We start from the raw sequence: 21,540 nt of genomic DNA, 5'->3' as shown, positions 1-21,540 counted from the left end.
AAATGGAAAAGGGATTAGTCTTCTTCTGTTTATCACCCAAAAGCTAGAGCTCAGAGCAGTGACAGGAAATTGTAGGGAGACAAACAGGGGAAAATTCTGCAATCAGAGCTGTCCCAAAGGGAAGTAGGTTGTCTTGAGATGTGGTGAGTTCCCTATCTTTAGAAGTCTTTCAGTAGAAGCTGGATGACACATGGATTGGGTTTGATGTGTCATATTTCTTGTTTGGAGGCTAATAAGATCGCTCCTACCTCGAAGATTCTGCTGGAGAGAGTAGAAATGAATGAGCTAAAGGCTCACTTTCCCATTAGATCCCTCCTTCCCCGGCTGTAGTTGACCTTTTTTTTGGTTCGTGTCAGCCAGTAATTCTCATCCGACACCTTCCACAAAGGTCTCAATTCGAATTGTCCTTGTTCTCATTTCAGGGCACATGTGTGAGCTGCTCCCTGGTATATTGGAGTGTCTGTCCTGCCAACTCAGAGCCATTGGTGAGTGGGAATGTTTCATGAAATTACATATAAAGTCTGGAAACATAGATGGGTTTTCACACCTTTCTCTGCTGCCTTTATTTTTTGTTTACTTGTTTTCTCACTTAAAATAAGTACCTGTTCCACCTGGAATTCTGTAAGAATAACTCTTACCCTATTTTTCCCTTATTTTAAAATTTGCTCATTTGAAAAAGGGCAATTAGCATGGGGTAGGAGATAGGGGTAGGTCTTAGAATGAGGAAAACCTGAGTTCAAATTTTACACCTGATCCGCTCTGGCTGGATGACATTGGATAAATCATTTAATCTCCTAGCACCTCAGACAATGGCCTTGTAAGTCTGTAAATTACAAAGTGTGGACTGATCAGTAAATAATAATAAAAATAGCATTTCTATAACACTTTAAGCTTTGCAAACTGTTTTCCAAAAATTAATTCATTTAATCTTGGCAACAATCTTGGAATATAGATACTTTTATTAACCTGATTTTGCAGATGAAGAAACTGAGGAGGTAGTTAAACAGCCATCCCCAGATCACATCAGTTATAGTAAGTCATATGGTCAGTGTGTGAACCCAAGTTATCTGACTGGGTGCTTCCCCTCTGCCCCAAACTTTAGATGTGGAACTCACTGTGACCTATTTAGTTTTCTGGCCAGAGAAGAAAAGGTGAAATTTGCTACAGAGAGAACGACATACATAAGAACCTTCTCACGTAGGAAAAAGATTGGGGCCAGGGAGCCAAGTTTTCATCTCCTTTCATGGGAGATAAGAAAAGGGATTTCATGGTGTTGGGTCAATGGCAGATCAGCCCCTGTTCTGAGGCACTGACAGTTTAAATAACTTTTCTAATGTCACACAGTTCCTCGTGTCAAAGTTAGGATTTGAACCTATATGTGCCTAACCTTAGGGCTAGTTCTCTATCCAATGATTCCTACACAAGGTTAGATACTAACAGGAGAGAATGAGGAAGGACGGAAGAAAGAGAGGGAGAGAGAGAGGGAAAGAGAGAGAGAAGGAGAAAGAAGGAAAAGAGAAAAAGAGAGAGGAAAGAGAGAAGAAAGGGAGAGAGTTGCTCAATACAAAAAAAAAAAAAGATTGCATTTTTTTTTTGTTTTTGTTTTTTTGGCTAAGGAAATTGAGGTTAAGTGACTTGCCCAGAGTCACACAGGCCAGATTTGAAACATTGCATTCTTAATGAAATCCTTTTGTAAAGCAAGGAATGGCCTTCTAACCTTTTCAGAAATAATATCATAAATAAATTCAGGGGGTTTTTTTGGGGGGGGGTGAAGTTCAGTCAATTTTTTTCAATTAATATGTATTTATTTCCCCTCCCTCCCACTTATCCCCTTCCATGTGAAAAAGAAAAAGAAAAATCAAAACAAAACAAAAGCTTGTTGATTTGCTTATTACCTCATAACCCAGATAATGTCAGCAGATTTTCTTTGCTTTACCTCCATATTTTAATGTAGACATGCTTTCTCTCTTTGTTCTTTTTCTAGAGCCTTTTTACATCCAACTGTGTCTATGGTCGCAGGGTAGGGGGCGAGAAATTTCCTACCAAGGGTTGTGCCAGATACTGTAACTCTACTGTAAAGGTAAGGCATGGGGTTGGTGGGTTTGTTCCAGCAGCCTGGCCAGCCCTGAGGTTTCTTTCCTCTAAATCTCACTTTGCTCTCATTTCCACCTCCTTACTTGCCAAAGGATAATGACATTACTGAGCCTTGAGAAAATTATCTTGTGAAAGAAAGAAGGTGGATCATGAGGGCATCTTCTCATTTATAATTGGCTCATCTCATCTTTGAACAAGAAAATAAAGAATTGAGTTTTTCATTCTAGACTGAAAAATGAAAGCACAATTATGTTTCTCAGATACCCAAGTGCTGCAAAGGCTTCTACGGCCCAGACTGTAACCAGTGTCCAGGAGGTTTTTCCAATCCGTGCTCTGGAAATGGACAGGTGACGAGAGGTGGAAAGACATTGGAGGGGAGGGAAGGGAAGGAAGGGGAAGAAGCGGGGATAGAGGGAGGCAACGGGAAAAGGAAACAGCTCTGTGGTTTTTTGTAGCTGTATACTTCTTTTATGTTAGAGAATCTCCACTCCAAACCATTATATGGACTATTTGTATCCAACTTGTGGTAGAGCCTTCCAAGTTCATATTGGTCTGATCGGCCACAGTTGGACACACTGTACTTCAACTCCAACATAGTGACATCATTTTGGTCCTCTTCAAGAACTAAGGACAACAACCAACATAACTCTTCCACCAAGGAGAGAGTTTTTTTTCTTGCTATCCAAATAAATTTTAAGTGTTAAAAGAAAAAAGGGGAAAGAAATGCAAGTCAAAAGGTAAATTTTGGATAGAATGCAAGAATGGAAGACAAGATCTGAATTCAAATCCAGCTTCTGACACTTAGCCTGTGTAGCCTTGGAGGGAAAAATCACTTAATGTCTGTGAGCCTCATTTTCCCATTTGTAAAATTAGAGAGTCAAAGCCAGTGGATTTTAAGTTCTCTTCCAACTCTAAATGGAAGGACCCCCTCACCCCATGACCTGCCTAGGCTTCTTATGACCCAAAGCAATTTATAACTTCTAGGTTCTCCTTATGCAACCCTGAATATTTCCCCCATGACCTGGTAGAATCCTAAATCCCAATTTGAGAAATACTCAACAAGGAATGACTTCCTCCCTCTTAAGATCCAGTATCATATCACAGTGTAGAAATGGCACCCCATGGTCTAACCAGGTGACACAGAGAGATAGACAAAGCTAAGGCAAGAAGTCAAGCTTTCTAAGTGACTATTTCCCCAGGTCACGTAGACTCACTCAAAAAGCCTGTTCTTGTTGTAGTGTGTTGATGGGTTCAGTGGCAACGGGACTTGCATTTGTGATGAGGGATTCCAAGGTTCTCGCTGTCAGTTCTGTTCTGATGCTGGAAAATACGGACCCCGGTGTGAAAAAAGTAAGTCATCCTTAACCTCAGGGACCACTTTCTTACCTAACAAGACTTGATTGATGCAATGCTATTTATGGCCTCAATAAAGACATGATATTTGGGTGGAGCATCACCATTGTCCAAAAATCTTTATTAATGTACCCTTAAGTAGGAGGCTTGAAGTGTTGAGTGGACTTAAGTTCTGAGTCTTACCTCAAATAATTACTAGTTAATTAATCTTAGGAAAATCATTTAAATACAGTCAGGATTAAAACCTAAATCTTCTAGCTTCAATTCCAGTTTCTTTTTCCCTACTAGCTGTGTGACCCTAAGCAAGTCACTTAACTGCTTTCTGCCTCAGTTTCCCCATCTGTAAAATTTATCTACATTTGTATCTGTAAAATAATAGCATCTTCCTCCCAGGGTTGTTGTGTTTTGCAAGCCAAGATATGCAAATATCATTCTCATCATCAGCTTATTTTATAAGTTATCAAATAAGGACATTTACTTCACATAGTTGCTAGAAGGCTTAAAAAAGATTATGGGTATACAGAGTTTCAGAAACCTTAAAGCCTTTATAAATATCAGCTCTCATTTGGAATATTTGTAGATACATAGTTGTTTGCCTCTTGTCTCCTCCATAAGAATGTAAGTTTCCTGAGGGCAGGAGTCATGATTTTTGCCTTTCTTTGCATATTTAGCACTAAATACCATAACTGGCACAAAGTAAACTTTTTTTTTAACAAATGTTGTAGGCTAATTCTCTCTTGGATAATTTTAGGAAAGTCACTTGGCCTTTCTGTAGCTCTCTGTGATCTTTTCTGTAAAATGTAAATGTAAAATTCTGTAAAATGAAAGAGCAATTAGGGGGCACCAGAAGGGATAGAGTGGTGGGCTTGGAGTGAGAAAAACCTGAGCTCAGACACTTTGAATCTAAATCCTTTTCAAAAAGCTTTTACTTTTTCAAAGATTTGTAAACTCTTCTTTAAAAATTCAAACTTGGGATTCGGCTCCTCCCACTGGATGATACCTTCTTTTTCCCCTTACAATAGTCTCAAGACCTGGAATACAGTCCCTCTTCATCTCCACCAGTCAGTACCCTGCCCCCTTCAAGAGTTACCTTAAGTTCCACCTCCTATAAGAAGACTTCCCCGATTTCTCCAGTCACTAGTGTCCTCCCACCCAAAATTTATTTTGTTTCTATTTCTGTCCACTTATATTTATATGTAGTTTTCTCTTAGCTTGTCAAGGGTAAGAATTGGTTTATTTTTTTCCCCCAGTCTTTGTATTCACATCACCTAACCCCAGTAAAAAGAGATTGGATTTGTTCAACTTGTCCCTACAGGGCAAAAGAAATTTTTTTAAGTGAAAGTTGTAAATAGATACATTTAAGCTTCTTGTTAGGAAAAAAGTTCCTAAAACAATGAGAGTTGGCTCAAAGTGGATTGCTGCTAGGGAGAAAGGGAGGTTCCTTTTTACCTGAGGTCATCTGAAAGTTGGATGACCATTCATTGAGTCTGTAGTAGATTCTTTTTCAGATTCATGATAGACTAAGTGATCACTGAGGTCCCTTAAACTCTGAAACTTCTGGGATATCTAGTCTAACTATCTCATCTTATAGTTGAGGAAACTGAGGCAGAGATATATGACCAAAGTTACCCAGATAGGATCAGAGCTGATATTCAAAATCCTCTCCTGTCCTCTGATTTCTAGATCAAAACCTTTTCCATTTTATATATACCAAAGTGCTTCTTATCCTTCTGGGAATCTTTCAGAGGATCAGATGTCTACCACCCACTCTACTCCTACCCCCCAAAAAATTAGTTGTACATCCAACTTTTCCCCATGTGTGACAGGAAATTATGCCATGTACTAAATAGTGAATAAAATATGGAAAACTGTGCTGGGAATTTCTGGTAACACATGCCTCTTCCTTTTGACTGAAAGGCAAACAGTGTGAGGGTGAACAATATATGCTTTTTAAAAAGTAGGTGTATGTTTTCAGACATGGCCAATATATAGATTTGTTTTGCTTGGACTGTGGACAGGTTAAGTAATCTGTAATCTTAATGAAATTATTGTTTCTAGGAAAAGCACAATTAGGCATATGTAATAGGTTAGAAAGGGGGGAAAGAAGTGTCATAGGAAATCAACAATGTTTTAAAACAGAAAAAAAAACTTTCTTTTGAGAGAGATGCTGGAATGGCTGCAAAATAAGGTCTTCAATTCTGTTGATGAAACTTAACCTATTGATATTGTAAGTTTTTTGGGTTTTTTTAATAGCAACTATAACTGATTTTATGAGAGGAAGAAGGGAGAAAAAGGAAGGTAGAATATAAGTATTTGCTACCTAACCAGAGTAGGATACCAATCTCTTCTGTGATCTTTACCTACTTTTGAATAAACCTGTATAATACCAATTAACAAAAGGGGGGGGGGGGGAAATCATCCTAGGCTATCTTCATGGCTCATTCAGTCCAGTGGGTAGGTTGTGCCAAAAAATGGAGTAACTGTCTTCTAAGACACTGGACTCAGAGTTTAGAATGTAACCCCAAAATTGAGCCCCCAATTTTTTGTCTTATAGAATGTTTGTGTGTTCATGGGAAATGTGATAATCAAATAGACAGTGATGGGGCCTGCCTTCCTGGAACCTGTAAGGATGGATCAGCTGGAAAGTTCTGTGATAAGCAGACCACAGCATGTGGCCCTTATGTCCAATTCTGCCATATCCATGCAAATTGTGAATACAGCAACAGATTTGCCAGGTAAGATATCTATCTTTTAACAATCAGGTATGGACCCATCTCCTAAGGAACTTCTTATAGGGTTCAAAACTGGAAGAGCTCTTAGAAGTCATCTGAGTAACCTGAGACCCACTGAAGAAAGATGATTTGCCCTTAAAAAATAAATTAAACAAGCACCACAAATAAAAGGTGATTTATTTTCCATCATCACAAAGTTTTTAATAATTGAGATAGCTAGGTAAATAGAATTCTGGACAAATTGAGTTCAAATCCTGCCTTAGATAGTTCCTAGGTGTGTGGCCCTGAGTCAGGCATGATGTACCCAATATAATATCATCTGCAAATAGGAGTGTTAGGGGCACCTTCTCCTATAACAAATCTCTCCTTCACTTGGACTCTTGTGCTAAATAATTTCCACAACAGGAACTACAATAGCCAATTTAAACTTGCTAGAGAGCCAGTTGTTAAATTTACACCTTAGTAATCAACAAATGCTACAAGTCAGATTTTGAATCATTGTTTTGTTAGTTATCTAAACTTAAGAAAGTGATGGATAAAATGTTAATAATGTGGATTAAACTTAAAAGTGTTTCCTGCCTATCTTTTTCTTTTTTTAGAAAGTTGGTTGTTAAACATTTGACAGCGCGTTACTGTTAACAAGTCCTGAAGAAATGTATTTTCTCATTTTGTGCCTCAATCATTATTACCTAAAACCATCTCAGTTGTTAAACTCACAATGAGTCTTGCACGATTCTGACACATACCCAGGAGATTTCCAACAAGAGGAAAACCTTTAAGGGGATGTTTTACTCTAACAAAACAATTTTTTTTAAATCACCAACAACACAAATGTGATGGGGTTCTGAATTTTTTATATTTTAATTAATTAATGCCTTTTAAATTTATTTCATTTATAATTTAGATTTAATTTCTACTTTTTAATTAGATGATTGATTATAAAACTTTACTTTCCAATCTGTCTTTTCTCTACCTTAAAACCTCCCTTCATCAAGAATGTCTTCAGTGTATATGTATATATGATTCTCATAAAGATTTTACAGAGACAAGAAAATAGGTATGTGGGTTGGTAGTTATTTATATTTTCTTGATCATCCTTTTTTGCTAAGGATGTGAAGGGAGGTGATAATGACTTAGACTCATTTCAAGTCTTTGGCATCCTCCTTTCCCTCAGATATATTAAGTATCCTCAGTATCCTCAGAATTGCATCACCTCCAGCACTAATACCAATAGGTTCTCGTTACTTGGCCAATCCATTTGATCTTCCCATCCTTCTCCTTTCTTTCATATTCAATTCTCATGTAGCACTTTTCAGCCTATGATATAACAGTCCAAATGGAAAGGATTTGTTCTCCGTGATAGTGAAAAGAGCATGTTGCTTTTTCTTCTTTCTTTCTTTCTATCTTTTTTTTTTAACAAATCTTTTTCATTTTTTGTTATCTTCTTTATGTTTTCATCATTAAATATCCTCAGAATGATTCTGGATGATTGTTTCTTTTTTTTTTACACATCTTTTCCATTTTTTATGTTTGTTATTCTCTTTATGTTTTCATTTTCATTTTTTTAATTTTGTATTTTTATTTTTATAATTATATAATTATAATTAAATTTTAATTTAATATTCATTAAATCTCCTCAGCATGATTTTGGATGGTTGGATCTTTGACCAAATATTTTTAAATTTGTTTTTTTCTCACTAATTTTTGTGGCTCATAATTTCCCACTATCTTTGCCTGTGAGATTTTACAAATGAGAATATTCTTAACTTGCATTGCCATCAATACCATCTTTTAAAGAACAAAAAAATGAAGGTTCTTCAGCTGCCTCTCCAACTTTCTAACTTCTTCAGAAACTTGTTAGTTAGCAATCATTAAAAGCTTAGTGAAACATTGTTCACAAAATAAGCTTATGTGATGATCAAGTGTGATGAACTTGTCTCTTTTCAACAAGGTGATTCAGGCCAATTCCAATAGACTTGGGATAGAGAGAGCCATCTGTATCCAGAGAGAGGTCTCTGGGCACTGAATATGGATCTCAACATAGTATTTTCACCTTTTTTGTTGTTGTTTGCTTGCTTTTTTTCTTTATCTTTTTTTTCCCCTTTGATCTGATTTTTCTTGTGCAGCATGATAAATGTGGAAATAATTTAGAAGAATTGTACATGTTTAACCTATATTGGATTACTTGTTGTCTAGGGGAAGGGAGTAGGAGAAAGGGAGGGAGAAAAATTCAGAACAGAAGGTTTCACTGGGGTGAATGTTGGAAAGTATCTTTACATGTATTTCAAAAATAAAAATAAAAAGTTATTTTAAAATAATAAATAAAATCTGAGGGGAAAAAAAGGCTTATTGAGCAAACTGGAACTTGGTTGAATGGGTTACCATCACCTTCCTTTTTAGTATGAAATTTATTAAATATGCTTCCTTGAGAGAATTCCTCTTACAAGTGTCCAGTTCAAGGAAGGTAATAGTCCCATTAAACCCTGCTTCAGTCAAACTATCCCAGGAGCCATTCTGACTATTGCATTTTAAGAAGAATACTTACAAATTAAATTATGTACAAAAGCAGATTAGGAGAATGACAAAAGGTCTAGGAACTATGTCATGTGAAAATTAGAAATAAGAGTGTTTGAGTTTTTTAAAGAGATGACAGGAAAATATGATAATTGGTCATTTGTATATTTCAAGAGTTAATATATTAGAATGAAAGCAGATCTTGATCACTTGTAGGAGGAGAGAGGAGCAAGTTTAACTCATTATGAGTAAAAACATTCATAGAAATATCCCAAAATGCAACAAAATACTTCCAAAGAAGGTATTTCTCATCGTTGGAGATGGATAGCCCATATTGTGAGGGGGGTGGGGATCTCCTAGGCTGGGTGGGAGGTTGGATCATGTGATTGCCAAAGACTCTTTTCTAACTCCATTACTGAGCACAATCTTGTTTTTCAGCTGTGTCTGCAAACAAGGATACCAGGGTGATGGGACCATTTGTACAGAAGTAGACCCATGTGCAGGAAACATCCCAGGAGGCTGCAGCAGCAATGTGAGAATTTGGCTTTATCTCACATATGGGTTAGAAGTTGTAGGGGGTAGAAAAGAGAAGAAGCAATATTGGATCTCCCATTCTTCAGTTTGTTTTTTATGTGTATGTTTTGAACCATATAAATATGATGATAAAGGGGAAATATTGCATAGTGGATATAGCCTAGCCTTAGAACCAGGAAGACTTTAAAGAAAGTCCTTCCCATGACATTTATTGTCTGAATGACCCTGGGGGAGTCACTTAATAACTCCCTAGGAAACGTCTGGCTCTAAGCTCCCAACCTATATTTCCTTACCTAGAATTTCCTTCTATCAGTGAAATCGTGGGTCCTGTACCTATTTCTAAGACCACGCCAAAGCTTCTAATGCATTTTGTTTTGTCTTGTTCTATTCCATAGGCAGAATGTGTTAAAACCGGTGCAGGAACTCACATGTGTGTCTGCCAACCTGGATGGACCGGAGATGGAAGAGATTGCACCGCAATTAATAACTGCTTGCTACCCAACTTTGGAGGTTGCCATGATAATGCAACCTGCTTGTATGTAGGTCCTGGCCAGGTAAGCGATGGGTCAGGTGTCAGACAAGAAGCAGACTTAGAGATGGTACCATTTTCCAAAATAGGATTGAATAAGTTTTAGGTATGGATCACTAGGTAGTGCAGCAGATAGAACGACGGTCCTGGAGTTAGAAAGAATCATCTTTCTGAGTTTAAATCCAGCCTCAGATACTTCCTAATTGTGTGATCCTGGGCATAAGCCTACTTGCCTCAATTTCCTCCTCTGTAAAGTGAACTGGAGAAGGAAATGGCAAACCACTCCAGTGGAAAACCCCAAAAAGGGTCATGAAAACTTTAGCATGACTGAAAGAATGCAACAACAAATGTGCTTTAGCATAGAGCTTGGGGAGATGCAATAGCAGCAGCTAGCAGAACACATATGGCATAATGGTTACGGTGCTAGATTTGGCGTCAGGAAATTTGGTTTCAAATCCCACTTCAGACACTTACTAGCTGTGTAATCCTCAAACAGTCACTTTATTACTCAAAGTCTCAGTTTCCTCACCTGTAAAATGAACAGGTTGGACAATCTGACCTCCAAACTCTTTCCATTTCAAATATAATATTCTTACATTAGGCAAGTCATTTCTCCTTTATGTGCCTTACATACATACATACATACACACCTATATACATAGAGGGGTACCCCATTTATAAAGTAAATACATCAGTTGATCAATAAGCAATTATTAAGTACCTACTATATGCCTGGCACTAGACATACAAAAACAAAAAAATAAAAGCCCCTGTTCCCAGAGAACTTACTTGCTTCTTCATTTTTCTTTCTGCTCTTCACCTCTATTTCTTTACTCATTCCAATGAGATTCATCCATGGCATCTCATTTCTGAGCCTGTCTAGAAAACTGATCGATGGCACCTAATAGAGATCATGGAATGAAGTCGCATGTCTATTTTTGTAATGTCTTATTTATTGTTTCTAGAGTTTTTTCCCAGAATCAAAATAATTTTAACAATATTTCCTAGTCTTTCAGACACAGAGTTCTCTTAAATTTCTGTGTACTTGGAGATACTGAAAAATTGCCTTTCTTTTCCTAGACCTACTTAATTTTGGTTCTTAGAGCTTTTATTTTGCCCTTGACTTTAGTCAGAATGTAGAACAATTAGAGCAGGATGGTGGCAGTTAGATAATATATTCAATAGACTACTAGAATTCAGAGAATGTGAATTCAAATCCTGCCTCAGCTAGGTGATGGAGTGGATAGAGCACTGGGCTTGAAATCAGGAAGATTCATCTTCCTAAATTCAAATCCTAGCTCACACACTTACTACATCTGCGACTCTAGGCAAGTCACTTAACCCTGTTTGCTTCAATTCCTCATCGGTAAAATAAACTGGAAAAGGAAACTACAAAGTGAATTCATCAAAAGTAGGACATTAATGAAATGGCTCAACAATAGTTCAGACCCTAGTAACTGTATGACCCTAAGGCTTAGTGCCTTAATTTTCCCTTAACTTTATTTTCTTAACTGTAAAATGGGAATAATGAAAGTACCTCTCCCACAGAGTTGTTAATGATCAAATATTAGCTATGTGACCCTGACAAGTCATAGAAACCCCTCTTAATTTCAATTTCCTTATCTGTAAAACGGGAATAATGATAACATCTCCCTTGCAGTCTAGTTTAGAGGATCTGAGTTAATATGTAAAATGCTTTGTAAATCTTTAAGCACTACATAGGTACTAGTTGCTATTATTATCAACAAGGCAGGGTAATAGGAACTATGCCCCAGGGCACTGACAGAAATCCTTCTGCTGGACACAAACAACATAATTTAACATCTATTTAGCATGAATAATTAATTAAAATAGGAAGCTACAGATGGTGGGCAGAAGTGAGCTTCCCTACTCCCACAAGCTTATGCAGGGATCCTGGGAATGACAATTCCCCATAGTGGGGGACATCCCCTCTCCCTCCAGTTGTGAGCACAATGCTGACCCCCTTCCCCATGTACAGAAAAATTCCTAGTGATGGCTTTGAGTAGAATACCATTTAGAATGAGTTTCAAAAGATGGGAATTCAAGTCCTAAGTGCTGCTTACGCAAGAATGAGAAGGTCATTTCATTACTCCGAAACTCATTTTTTTTTTCCATTTTAAACCATGGGGACCCAAATAGATGAGCCCTAAGGACTCCAGTTACAGAATATTCACCTTCTTCATCGCCTCCTTTTAGTCTCCCTGGCTTCCTTCAAGATTCAGCCAAGATCCTACCTTCTGCAGGAACCCTTTTCCCAACACACCTCCCCTCTGAGGTTTCCTTCCATTTACACTGTATAGAACAAGTATCTTAGATTTGATATATAGCATTGCACGTGTTACATACATAGCAATTTGCACAGAATGTGAGCTCCACGAGAAACATAACCATATTTTGTTTTGTTTTTACCTCTATTTGTATTCCCAGATTTTAGCCTGGCATGTAAATAACCATTTGATAGACTCTTCTTGACTGATTGTTAAGAATACTGAAAGGGAGGAGGGAAGACCTGTAATAGAATCCTAATTCTGACACTTGTTTTCTGTATGACCCTGGAAAAGTCATTGAACTTTTCTGAGCCTCAGATTTACCATCTATAAAATGGGCATAATAAAATCTTCAGTCTCCGTTCCTCTAGTTTGTTTTAAGGTTTAAATGAGGCAAGGCAGGTAAGGGACTTTGAAAAGCCACAAGCACTGTGTGATTGTCAGGTAGTATTATTCTATGTATTGACAAAGGTGACACCATTGATGATACCACATGTAATAGTGAGGATGAGATTGTGAACTTCTTATGTGCCTTTTTAGAAGTCTGAAGAAACTAATTGTTTAAATAACTATTCTTGTGCCCTATTCTGGAACTGCAGCACAACTGTGAGTGTAAAAAAGGATTCCGAGGTAATGGGATTGACTGTGAACCAGTAATGTCATGCTTGGAACAAACAAGGAAATGTCATCCCCTGGTGAGTAACTTTTATTGGGGAGGAGCAGTAAGTTAGCAAGTGGAAAATGCAAGGCTTGGAATATAATCTTTTTTTCTGCCATTTACCAGATGTGTGACCCCAGCAAGTCCTTTTTCTGTTCTGGGTCTGAGTTTTTGAGCCATAGTCATTTGTGTCTCAGTTTCCTCATGATGATAAATAAGGCTAATAATATCTATAATACCTAACTCACAAGGTTGCTATGAGGATCAAATGAGTTAATAGAAATGCTTTCAGTGATTCAACAAATAATTATTAAGCCCTTATGGATGAGATTCTGGGAATACAAAGATAAATAATGATAGCAATTTCTGACTACATTCTACTGGAGCAAGCATTTATTAAATGCCCAATATTTGTTGGGTTTTGATGGCATAAATACCAAAAATAAAATAGCCCCTCCTTTTAAGGTTCTTTGAGGAATAAAAATACAGATATAGAAATATACCAAATTTTGCCTCAGTTTCCTAATCTGTCAAGTGAGCTGGAGAAGGAAATGGCAAACTATTCTAGTATCTTCGTCCAGAAAACCCGAAAGAGTCAGACACAACTAAATGATTTACATATGAAATACAAAATAATTAAGTAAAAGTCCCTGGCATTGGGGAGAGAGGGAGTAAACTAGCAGTTTGATGGGAAATCAGGAAATATTTCATATAAAAGAGTTAATTGAACTGAATTGTGAAAGAATGAAAGGGATTTTCTGAGATGGGGCCCATATTCTAGGCATGTAGCATGTCAGGAAAACCCTGGAGGTTAGAAATGACCCTTATGTGTGAGAAACAGAAGGCCAATTTGCCAAAGTTTGGAAAGGTAGGATCACAAATTTGGAGGTAGAAGGATCCAACCCCTGAATTTATGGCTAAAAAAAAACAGAGATAGGTTGGTACAAAATTGCAAGAGCTTTAAAATCCAAATACCAGGGGCAGCTAGGTGGCAAATGGATAGAGCATCAGCCCTGAAGTTCAAAACTGACCTCAGACACTTAATACTTCCTAGCTTGTGACCCTGAACAAGCTACTTAACCCCAATTGCCTCAGCAAATAATAATAAAAATAAAATAAAATAAAATCCAAATACGAGGATTGTGTTTGATCTCAGAGGGAATGAATGACTAGAGATTTTTGTGAAAAAGGGAGTAAGGGTGAATAATGACCTTTTACATGCCTTCCAACTTGAAATTCTATGATCAGATCCTTCCTCCTGGGTCTTAATATCTGTGTGGGAATGTGGTGCCCTATGCAATTCCCTCAGACTTATCTGCAGGTAGGTGGTTTTGCAGTAAATAGAGTCCTAGGTCTTGAGTTAAGAAACTCATCTACCTCAGTTCAAATCTGGCCACAGACACTTAGTAGTTGTGTGACTACAGACACTTATTACTTGTATGATCCTGAGCAAGTCATCCATTTGCCTCAGTTTCCTCATCTGTATAATGAGCTGACAAAAGAAATGGCAAACCATTGCACTAGCTTTGCCAAGAAAACCCCAAATAGGGTCACAAGGAGTCAAGCATAACTGAAAATGACTAAACAGCAATAAAAAATAATTATATATTACATATATAATTATACATTATATAATTACATATATATTATATATTCAAATATTGACTGACTTCAAGCTACATTGGTGGAGACAGTGGCCGTAGTAAGAGTTACCCAAATTAACAGAGTCATAGATTCTTCAGCTCTTTCTTTATGCAACATTTATCATCCACTGCGTATATCTTGTGTATATCTCTTTGTCTCCATTAGAATATAAGTTCCTTTACTACATAGAATTCCCAATCCCTCTATTTTTGTCCACCTGCATTTTTGATTTCCTTCACAGGTTAATTATACGCTATTTCAAAGTCCAACTCTTTTTGTACAGCAAAATAACTGTATGGATATGTATACATATAGTGTATTTAACTTATACTTTAACATATTTAACATGCATTGGTCAACCTGCCATTGGGGGGAGAGAGTGGGGGGAAGGAATGGAAAAAATGGAACAAAAGGTTTGGCAATTGTCAATGCTGAAAAATTACCCGTACGTATATCTTTTAAATAAAAAGCTATAATAAAAAAGAAGAATGCAAGTTCTTTGAGGGAAAACATTGTTTTTGCTTTTCCTTTATATTGAATAGTATTGGGCACATCGTAAGTACTTTGTCAATGCTTGTTCATTGTTTAGAGATGACCAGATGGATCTGATACTAGATTCAGCTAAGGAAGGAAAATCATGTCCCCTCACCTTTCTTTTCTCAGGCGAGCTGCCAGCCCACTTCCTCTGGCCTCTGGAGCTGTGTTTGCCAGGACGGTTATGAAGGAGATGGCCTGATATGTTATGGAAATGTAGCTATGGTAAGTAATTCAAATGAACCCTGTTATTAAAAGAGAGAGAGGGACAGAAATAAGATCAAATCTTGTAAAGAAATTTCACCAGAAATCATGAGATCTTTTCATCATAAACTTTCCAAGGAGTCATGAACCCAAGACAATAGTGCTTCGTCCTATTGCATGAATGACATCGAGACTTTCAATTTGACAGTAAGGAAGCCAACAGAGTCTGCCATGAACAAAGGTGAAGATGTTCTATTTTGGTCCAAACTCTTCCCTTTATATAAAAAAATATATATATAAAAGCTATCTTATTTAAAATGGGCTGGCAAATGGGGAGTTCCAGCATGCAAGAAAAAACAATTAACAAAAATAAATTCTGGAGTCAAGAACAGGAGGATGTCATCCACGAATTGCATGATAGGAGAAGATGGGCTGGTCAAGTGGAATGACAAATGGACAACCCAAGCATGTTGTTGAGGCCTTCTTGAGGTCAGAAGTAATCTGGGAAGTCTTCCCTCACTTTGGGTGAATTCTCTGAGAAGAACGTATGGGAAAGCATGGACAAGAGTAAACATAGGATGGGAGGCACAGCTGGGTTGTGATTTACATTTCTGGAAAAGGTTCTGAAATAGATGAGATCTAAGAGCCATCTGTTTGTTGGAGAGGTAAAAACCATTTGCATTATAATTGTGGCAAGTCCTTCCCTAGGCTGAGGGCTAAAGACTCTAGTGTTAAGTCCTTAGCACACCAGAATGGGGGGGGAGGGGAGGGAGGGGGGATTCTTTCAGGAGGAGGAGAGGAAGTCCCCTGACCTGGGTGTCAATAATCCCAGAAGCCATTTTCTCTTGGTGGACATAATTTTCTTTATTTGATATCGAGCACAATACTCGGTGATTAATACAACTCCTGATACGTGACAAAAACTTTAATGAATGTTTGCCAATTGATCTATAAATATGCAGGTTGGCGCTAGGATTACAAGAGCTCTCCTGTATTTGAGAGAAATGGATTTCTGAGATCTTACCCACTTCTAGAAACACGAATCTGTGATTCTAAAATTGAATTATGCTCCAAAGCACTCAACTCTTCCCTTCCAAATATGGCAATAATCTGATATCCATATTTGGCTAATATACCATATTAACTATTTAAATCCTATAGCTGATTCTTCTTTATTGTCTCTGGATCTTAGTGTTTTCTTTCAGCACTGAAGGACCTTTGACTTAGACTATTTTTTTTCTCTCCCTCTCCCTCCCCTCCCCCTCTTTTTCTCCCTCCCTCTTTTCCCCTTCTTCTCCCCTTCTTCTCCCCTTCCTCTCCCTTTCCCCCCTCCTCCCTTCCTCTCTCTTTCACGTCAGAACTGGTGCTCTATCTACCTAGGTTCCCCCCTCTATCTCTTCTCTGTGCTTTCCTAAAGATTCATATCTGATAATGAAGGATTTATTTTTAAAGAAAAAGAAAAAATTCAACAAAATCAAGCGATGTATTAAAAATAGTATTTTTAGGCAATGGATTCCCCACATTCACTAATGTTTAGGGAGAGAAGTGTTTTCTCCTGTCTCTTCTTTGGGGCTTATTTATTCTTTCTGATGTTGCAACATTCATTTTTTATTATTTTGTGGTGATAGTCTTTTCCCATTTATATTACTGTCATTGTATCTGTGGTTTTCCTCGCTTTAATTCCTCCACTCTGCATCAGTTCATATAAGTTTTCTCCTACTTTTCTGTAACCATCATATCGATCATTTCTTACAACACAACAAGACTCTGTTATATTCACATAACCATATTTTGTTTAGCCAATCCCCCAACGATGGCCATCTATATACTTTGTTTCCAGTTCTTTGAGGGTTTTATGTTCAAATAAGAGACATGTATGTAAATCAGCACATACAAAATACATGCAAAACACTTGGAAGATAGCATCAGGGAGAAAGACAACAGCAGGCAAAAGAAGCAGAAAACATCTTTTGCAGAAGATGACATTTGAACTGAGTCTTGAAGGGAGCCCAGGCTTCTAAGAGCAAAGGTTAGAATAGATGACCTCTAAGGGTTATGAAGGATGGAAAATTTTATTATTCTTATCTTTTCAAATGCATCAAACTGTGAGTTTCCCATGGTGGATTCAGATGAATATTCATGCATTTCAAAGGACTCCTCTGGGGCTACCATAGATACCAGCCTCTAAAGTCTCTCTCTCCTTTCACATCCCCTTGACAACATTCTTTCTCTGCATTATCCCCAGCCTATTATCATAATGGGACTACTTTTCTAGATGAGCTGGCTTTAGGGTGATTCAATGCAGAATCAATTCAGCTTTACCAAATCCTATAATAGCGCCTCACTGCAGAATACAAACAAGTCAGGTTTATCACATGTGACCTCTACATTCATGTCATATTCCTCAAAAGAATGCCCTCCAATTTGGAACAAGCCATCAGAAGAATCAACTGGGCCGTTAGCTACCTAGGCAAGGAATCAGAGAATATCAGAGATGCTTAAGAGCCAGTCCTTGGAATAATTGGGAAATTACTCATGCTATAGAGAAATCTGCCCCAATAGAATTTTTTAATTAATTTTTTTAAAATTTTAATTAAATTAATAATTAAATTAATTTTAATTAAAACTTTTTGTTTTTAAAACATATAGATGGATAATTTTTAACACAGATCCTTGCATAGCCTTGTGTTCCAAATTTTTCCCTCTTTTTCCCCACACCCTCCCCTAGATGGTAAGCAAACCAATATATGTTACACATGTTAAAATATATGTTAAATCCAATATATGTAAACATATTTATACAATTATCTTGCTGCACAAGAAAAATCAGATCAAAAAGGAAAGAAAATTAATAAGAAAATGAAATGCAAATTAAAAGCAACAAAAAGAACGAGAATCCCAGTAGAATTTTAAGAAGAAAGTCGGTGTTCTCCCATACTGCAGAGAGGTCAAACCTTCTCTATACTTTAAAAAAAAAAAGTCCTCACTCATGCCTGCAGCCTAGTTCTTGTTTCCTGCCTAAATTGATGGAAATCTTCATTTCCTACCATGCATCAAGTCCATTTTGGTCTTACTTCCTCCATTTCTATTATATTCACAACATCCACAAATGTGACCAGTGACCCAGAGAATCCCAGACTCAACTTCCATCTTCATTTTTTCTTGAGGTCTTTTTGACATTGGATAGTTCTGATCGACACAAAATTCTCTCTCAACTCATCGGATATGCTGCTATCCCAATTCTTTACCTACCTCACTGACTCCTCCTCTTCTGCTTTTCCTGATTCCATTCACTCACCTTATGTGGATGTGGGTATTCTCCAAAGGAAATCCTCAGTTTTCTGTTTTCTCCCACTATATATTCCTTTGAAGAGCTCATCTTTTTCAATGGTTTAATTATCCCCCTTATGAATCCCAAATGAATCCCAACTATGAGTATAATCAGCCTTAACTTCCCAAATTTCAATCAGTGAACAAATATTTATTAAATGGATACTTCATGTCAAGTACATTTAGACACTGAGTATAAGAGAAAGAATGAGATAATTTCAACCCTCAAGTTGCTTATTTATATTCTCTAAGGGAAACGCCTTGTGTGTAAATAAAAGACTATTTCAAAGGGAAGAAAGGAAGAGAATATGCATTTATATAATGACTACTAGGTTCTGAGCATTGTCCTAGCAACTTAGAAATATTATCTCATTTAATTGGGAAATAGATGGCTACGTTGAATAAGAGATGGTCTCAGCTTGTTGCAAATACTGCTTTTGAGACATACTGGTTGAGGGACTTTGCAAGTCATTTCCCTAAGTGATTCAGAAAACTCTCTAACTATCTAAGGTGCAAAATGGTTGTTGATATGCTTAAGTGGAGGATATTTCTTATCTTTATAAGTCATGAGTGGAGCAATCTTTCATCTTCAACTCAACAAATCAAAAGTGAAACACATTAATTATCTTCCTTTGCAACTGATTCCTTTTTTTGATGTGACTTTTCTGTTCATGATTTCCTTCCTTTTGGAAAGAGTCCTGTAACTGAATCCTTAGGGCAGGTGGGTGATGCACTAGAAAGAGCTTGGGACTGGAGTCAGGAAGACTCCAAATTCAAAACCTGCCTCAGACACTATCTGTGGTGCCCTGGGCAAGTAATTTAACTCTGTTTGCCTCAGTTTACTCATCTGCAAAATGAACTGAACAAGAAAATGGGAAACTACTTCAGTATCTCGACAAGAAAACCCTAAATGGGGGCACAAGGAGTTGAACATGACTGAAACAACTGAACAACAACAAGAACTGAGATGTAGGGACAGAAATAGATATTTCCACTTGAAGCATGCAACATTTTGCGTAGGGTATGAAATTAAAAGAGAGCTAGAATTTTTTAAATAATGTTCTTTATTAATAATTTTTTGTACCTGTGTTTTCATCAGCAAAGGGAGTTCTTGGTGAAGAACTTTCTCTGTCAATACAAATCAGCATCAATTAATATCATTTCATATTAAATACAGAATAAATTACATTTTTAGCTAATTGATAATGCAATGTAATATATTTATCAAGTTTTATTTTATTAATTTAGGTAAGTTTATATTTGCTATATTTTATTACTTGTATTTATAATAATCTTTTATTTATTATTATTTTTTACTCTTAAAGATTTATGCTCTAAGGGAAAATTTTGACAAAGCAATGCATAAATAACTTTAATGCACATCAAAACATGATTAATATAAAAACAAAGATCAAAGAAAATGCTATCAGAATTCAAGGAGAAAGGGAGATCTTACTTGTCACTGGGAGGAGTAAGATGGGGTGAATGAGAAGAGAGAATAGTAGGAGGCAGTTGACTCAGAAAAGGAAGTAGCGCCTGAGTTGCGTGTTGGAGCTGTTTCAGTGATTTTGCTCATGGGATTATTTTTTCACCAGTCTTTGGAATAATAAAGCCTGCCAAGAGTTAAGATAATGAGCAAATCTGGCAATGTGCAAATTGTCTAATAGCTAATGAACTCATTAATGTCTCCATCAGAGAGACTGGCAGGCATGAGCTCAGAGGCTAGAAAGTTGAAAATGTGCTAAACTATAAATATACTGTGATGATGCTTCTAATTGGTCTTTCTTTTATTTGTTCTCTCTCTCTTCCTCTTTCTTTTTCTTCCCCTCTCCTTTCCCCCACTTTTTTTGCCTCCCTTTCTTTCCTCCTTCTCCCTCCCTCTTTCCCTCTCCCTCTTTCTCATTCTCTCCCACTCTTGTTCATATTCACATGAATAAGGAACTGTCCCTTCTGTCAGAAGCCTCCATATTTAACCAATGGGTAAATGTAAGTATGTTTATTAGAATGTTAGAGTAATTTAATCACACATACAGGCTTGAGGAAATTAAATGACTTTAGTGAAAATGGATGGGGATTTTATGATTGAGCCCTGGAAGGTAAACTATGTTTCAGTGTCTATGTCCCTTTCCTCCCTGTGGTGAAGGCCTAGGGAGAAGGGTGCCCAACTAATAGGAAGTAAAGACTCTGCCTTTGGCCTTCAAGACTCAAGTCTATAACTCTCAGATTTAAATTCAATTATTCAAGCATCTTTAAGCACCTATTATATACCAGACACTGTGATTGAAACACTAAGGATACAAAAAAAAGGAATAAAAATATTCCTCACCCTCAAGGAATTTATGTTCTAAAAAGGGAGACTGGGAAGCAAAAGGAAAATCTGGAGAGATAAGAAAAGGTTTCTTGCAAGGGGCAGCACTTGAGTTAATCCTAGAAGGTTCTAAGAGGAAGAGATGGGGAAGAAATGTTTTCACATAGACACGCTACACCAATAAAATCATAATAGTGCTTCATCCCAACCCATCCAGCCAAACAAAATGTGCCAGGAACTCTCCTAGGTGCTAGGGGCACAAAACAAACAAAATCCTTGTAACATTCTTATATAAGATTCCTGAGTTATATTTTAGAGCCCTTCTCAGAAAAATAAAATTTGGGGCTCATTAACTACTCTGAATGATCCTTATTTCTTTGCCAACCACAACCCAATGGACCACCCAACCCCAAGATTCCCCAGGGAATAGAACCTTCAGGATTCAAGATTTATAATCCCTCCCAGGTCCCAAACCACATTGTTTAGCACTGCTAGCAGCCTCCATTTCATGATGTGGAACCCTTCCCCTCTTGCTCTGACTGTGATTTAGGAGGCCTCTTCACAAGCGATGCTCGCAAGTGCCTCCAACCTTACAGTCCTGGTGCCTTCCCAACAAGCCATCAAAAATATGGACCAGGATGAGAAGACCTTTTGGTTGTCAAAAAGCAACATTCCAACCCTAATCAAGTAAGTACAGCTCATGTTTAGTTCCAGACTAAAAGTTATCCATCGATTGTTGGCTATGAACAGATCTTGAAGGCTGAATACATTAAAGCTCCATGGCATTTTTCTGAAGGGCTTCTACAAGACATTCTTTG

General features: G+C 37.3%; 1 protein-coding gene across 1 annotated transcript in view; it reads left to right on the top strand.

Moving 5' to 3' along the window:
- STAB2 (stabilin 2) overlaps positions 1 to 21,540 on the top strand; it is a 156,738-nt gene that overhangs the window by 57,313 nt on the left and 77,885 nt on the right. Inside the window, exons 19-29 of the mRNA XM_031937828.1 lie at positions 423 to 485; positions 1,985 to 2,080; positions 2,355 to 2,441; positions 3,333 to 3,444; positions 6,002 to 6,182; positions 9,132 to 9,225; positions 9,623 to 9,781; positions 12,644 to 12,739; positions 15,010 to 15,105; positions 20,353 to 20,400; positions 21,273 to 21,409. Of these exons, the coding sequence (XP_031793688.1) occupies positions 423 to 485; positions 1,985 to 2,080; positions 2,355 to 2,441; positions 3,333 to 3,444; positions 6,002 to 6,182; positions 9,132 to 9,225; positions 9,623 to 9,781; positions 12,644 to 12,739; positions 15,010 to 15,105; positions 20,353 to 20,400; positions 21,273 to 21,409 (1,169 nt within the window). The remainder of the gene's footprint in view (positions 1 to 422; positions 486 to 1,984; positions 2,081 to 2,354; positions 2,442 to 3,332; positions 3,445 to 6,001; positions 6,183 to 9,131; positions 9,226 to 9,622; positions 9,782 to 12,643; positions 12,740 to 15,009; positions 15,106 to 20,352; positions 20,401 to 21,272; positions 21,410 to 21,540) is intronic.

Source organism: Sarcophilus harrisii, chromosome 5, assembly GCF_902635505.1.
Source record: "Sarcophilus harrisii chromosome 5, mSarHar1.11, whole genome shotgun sequence".
In the NCBI taxonomy this organism is placed as follows: domain Eukaryota; kingdom Metazoa; phylum Chordata; class Mammalia; order Dasyuromorphia; family Dasyuridae; genus Sarcophilus; species Sarcophilus harrisii.
Note: the sequence above shows the minus strand (reverse complement) of the source record. Positions and strands in the feature narration are given on the sequence as shown.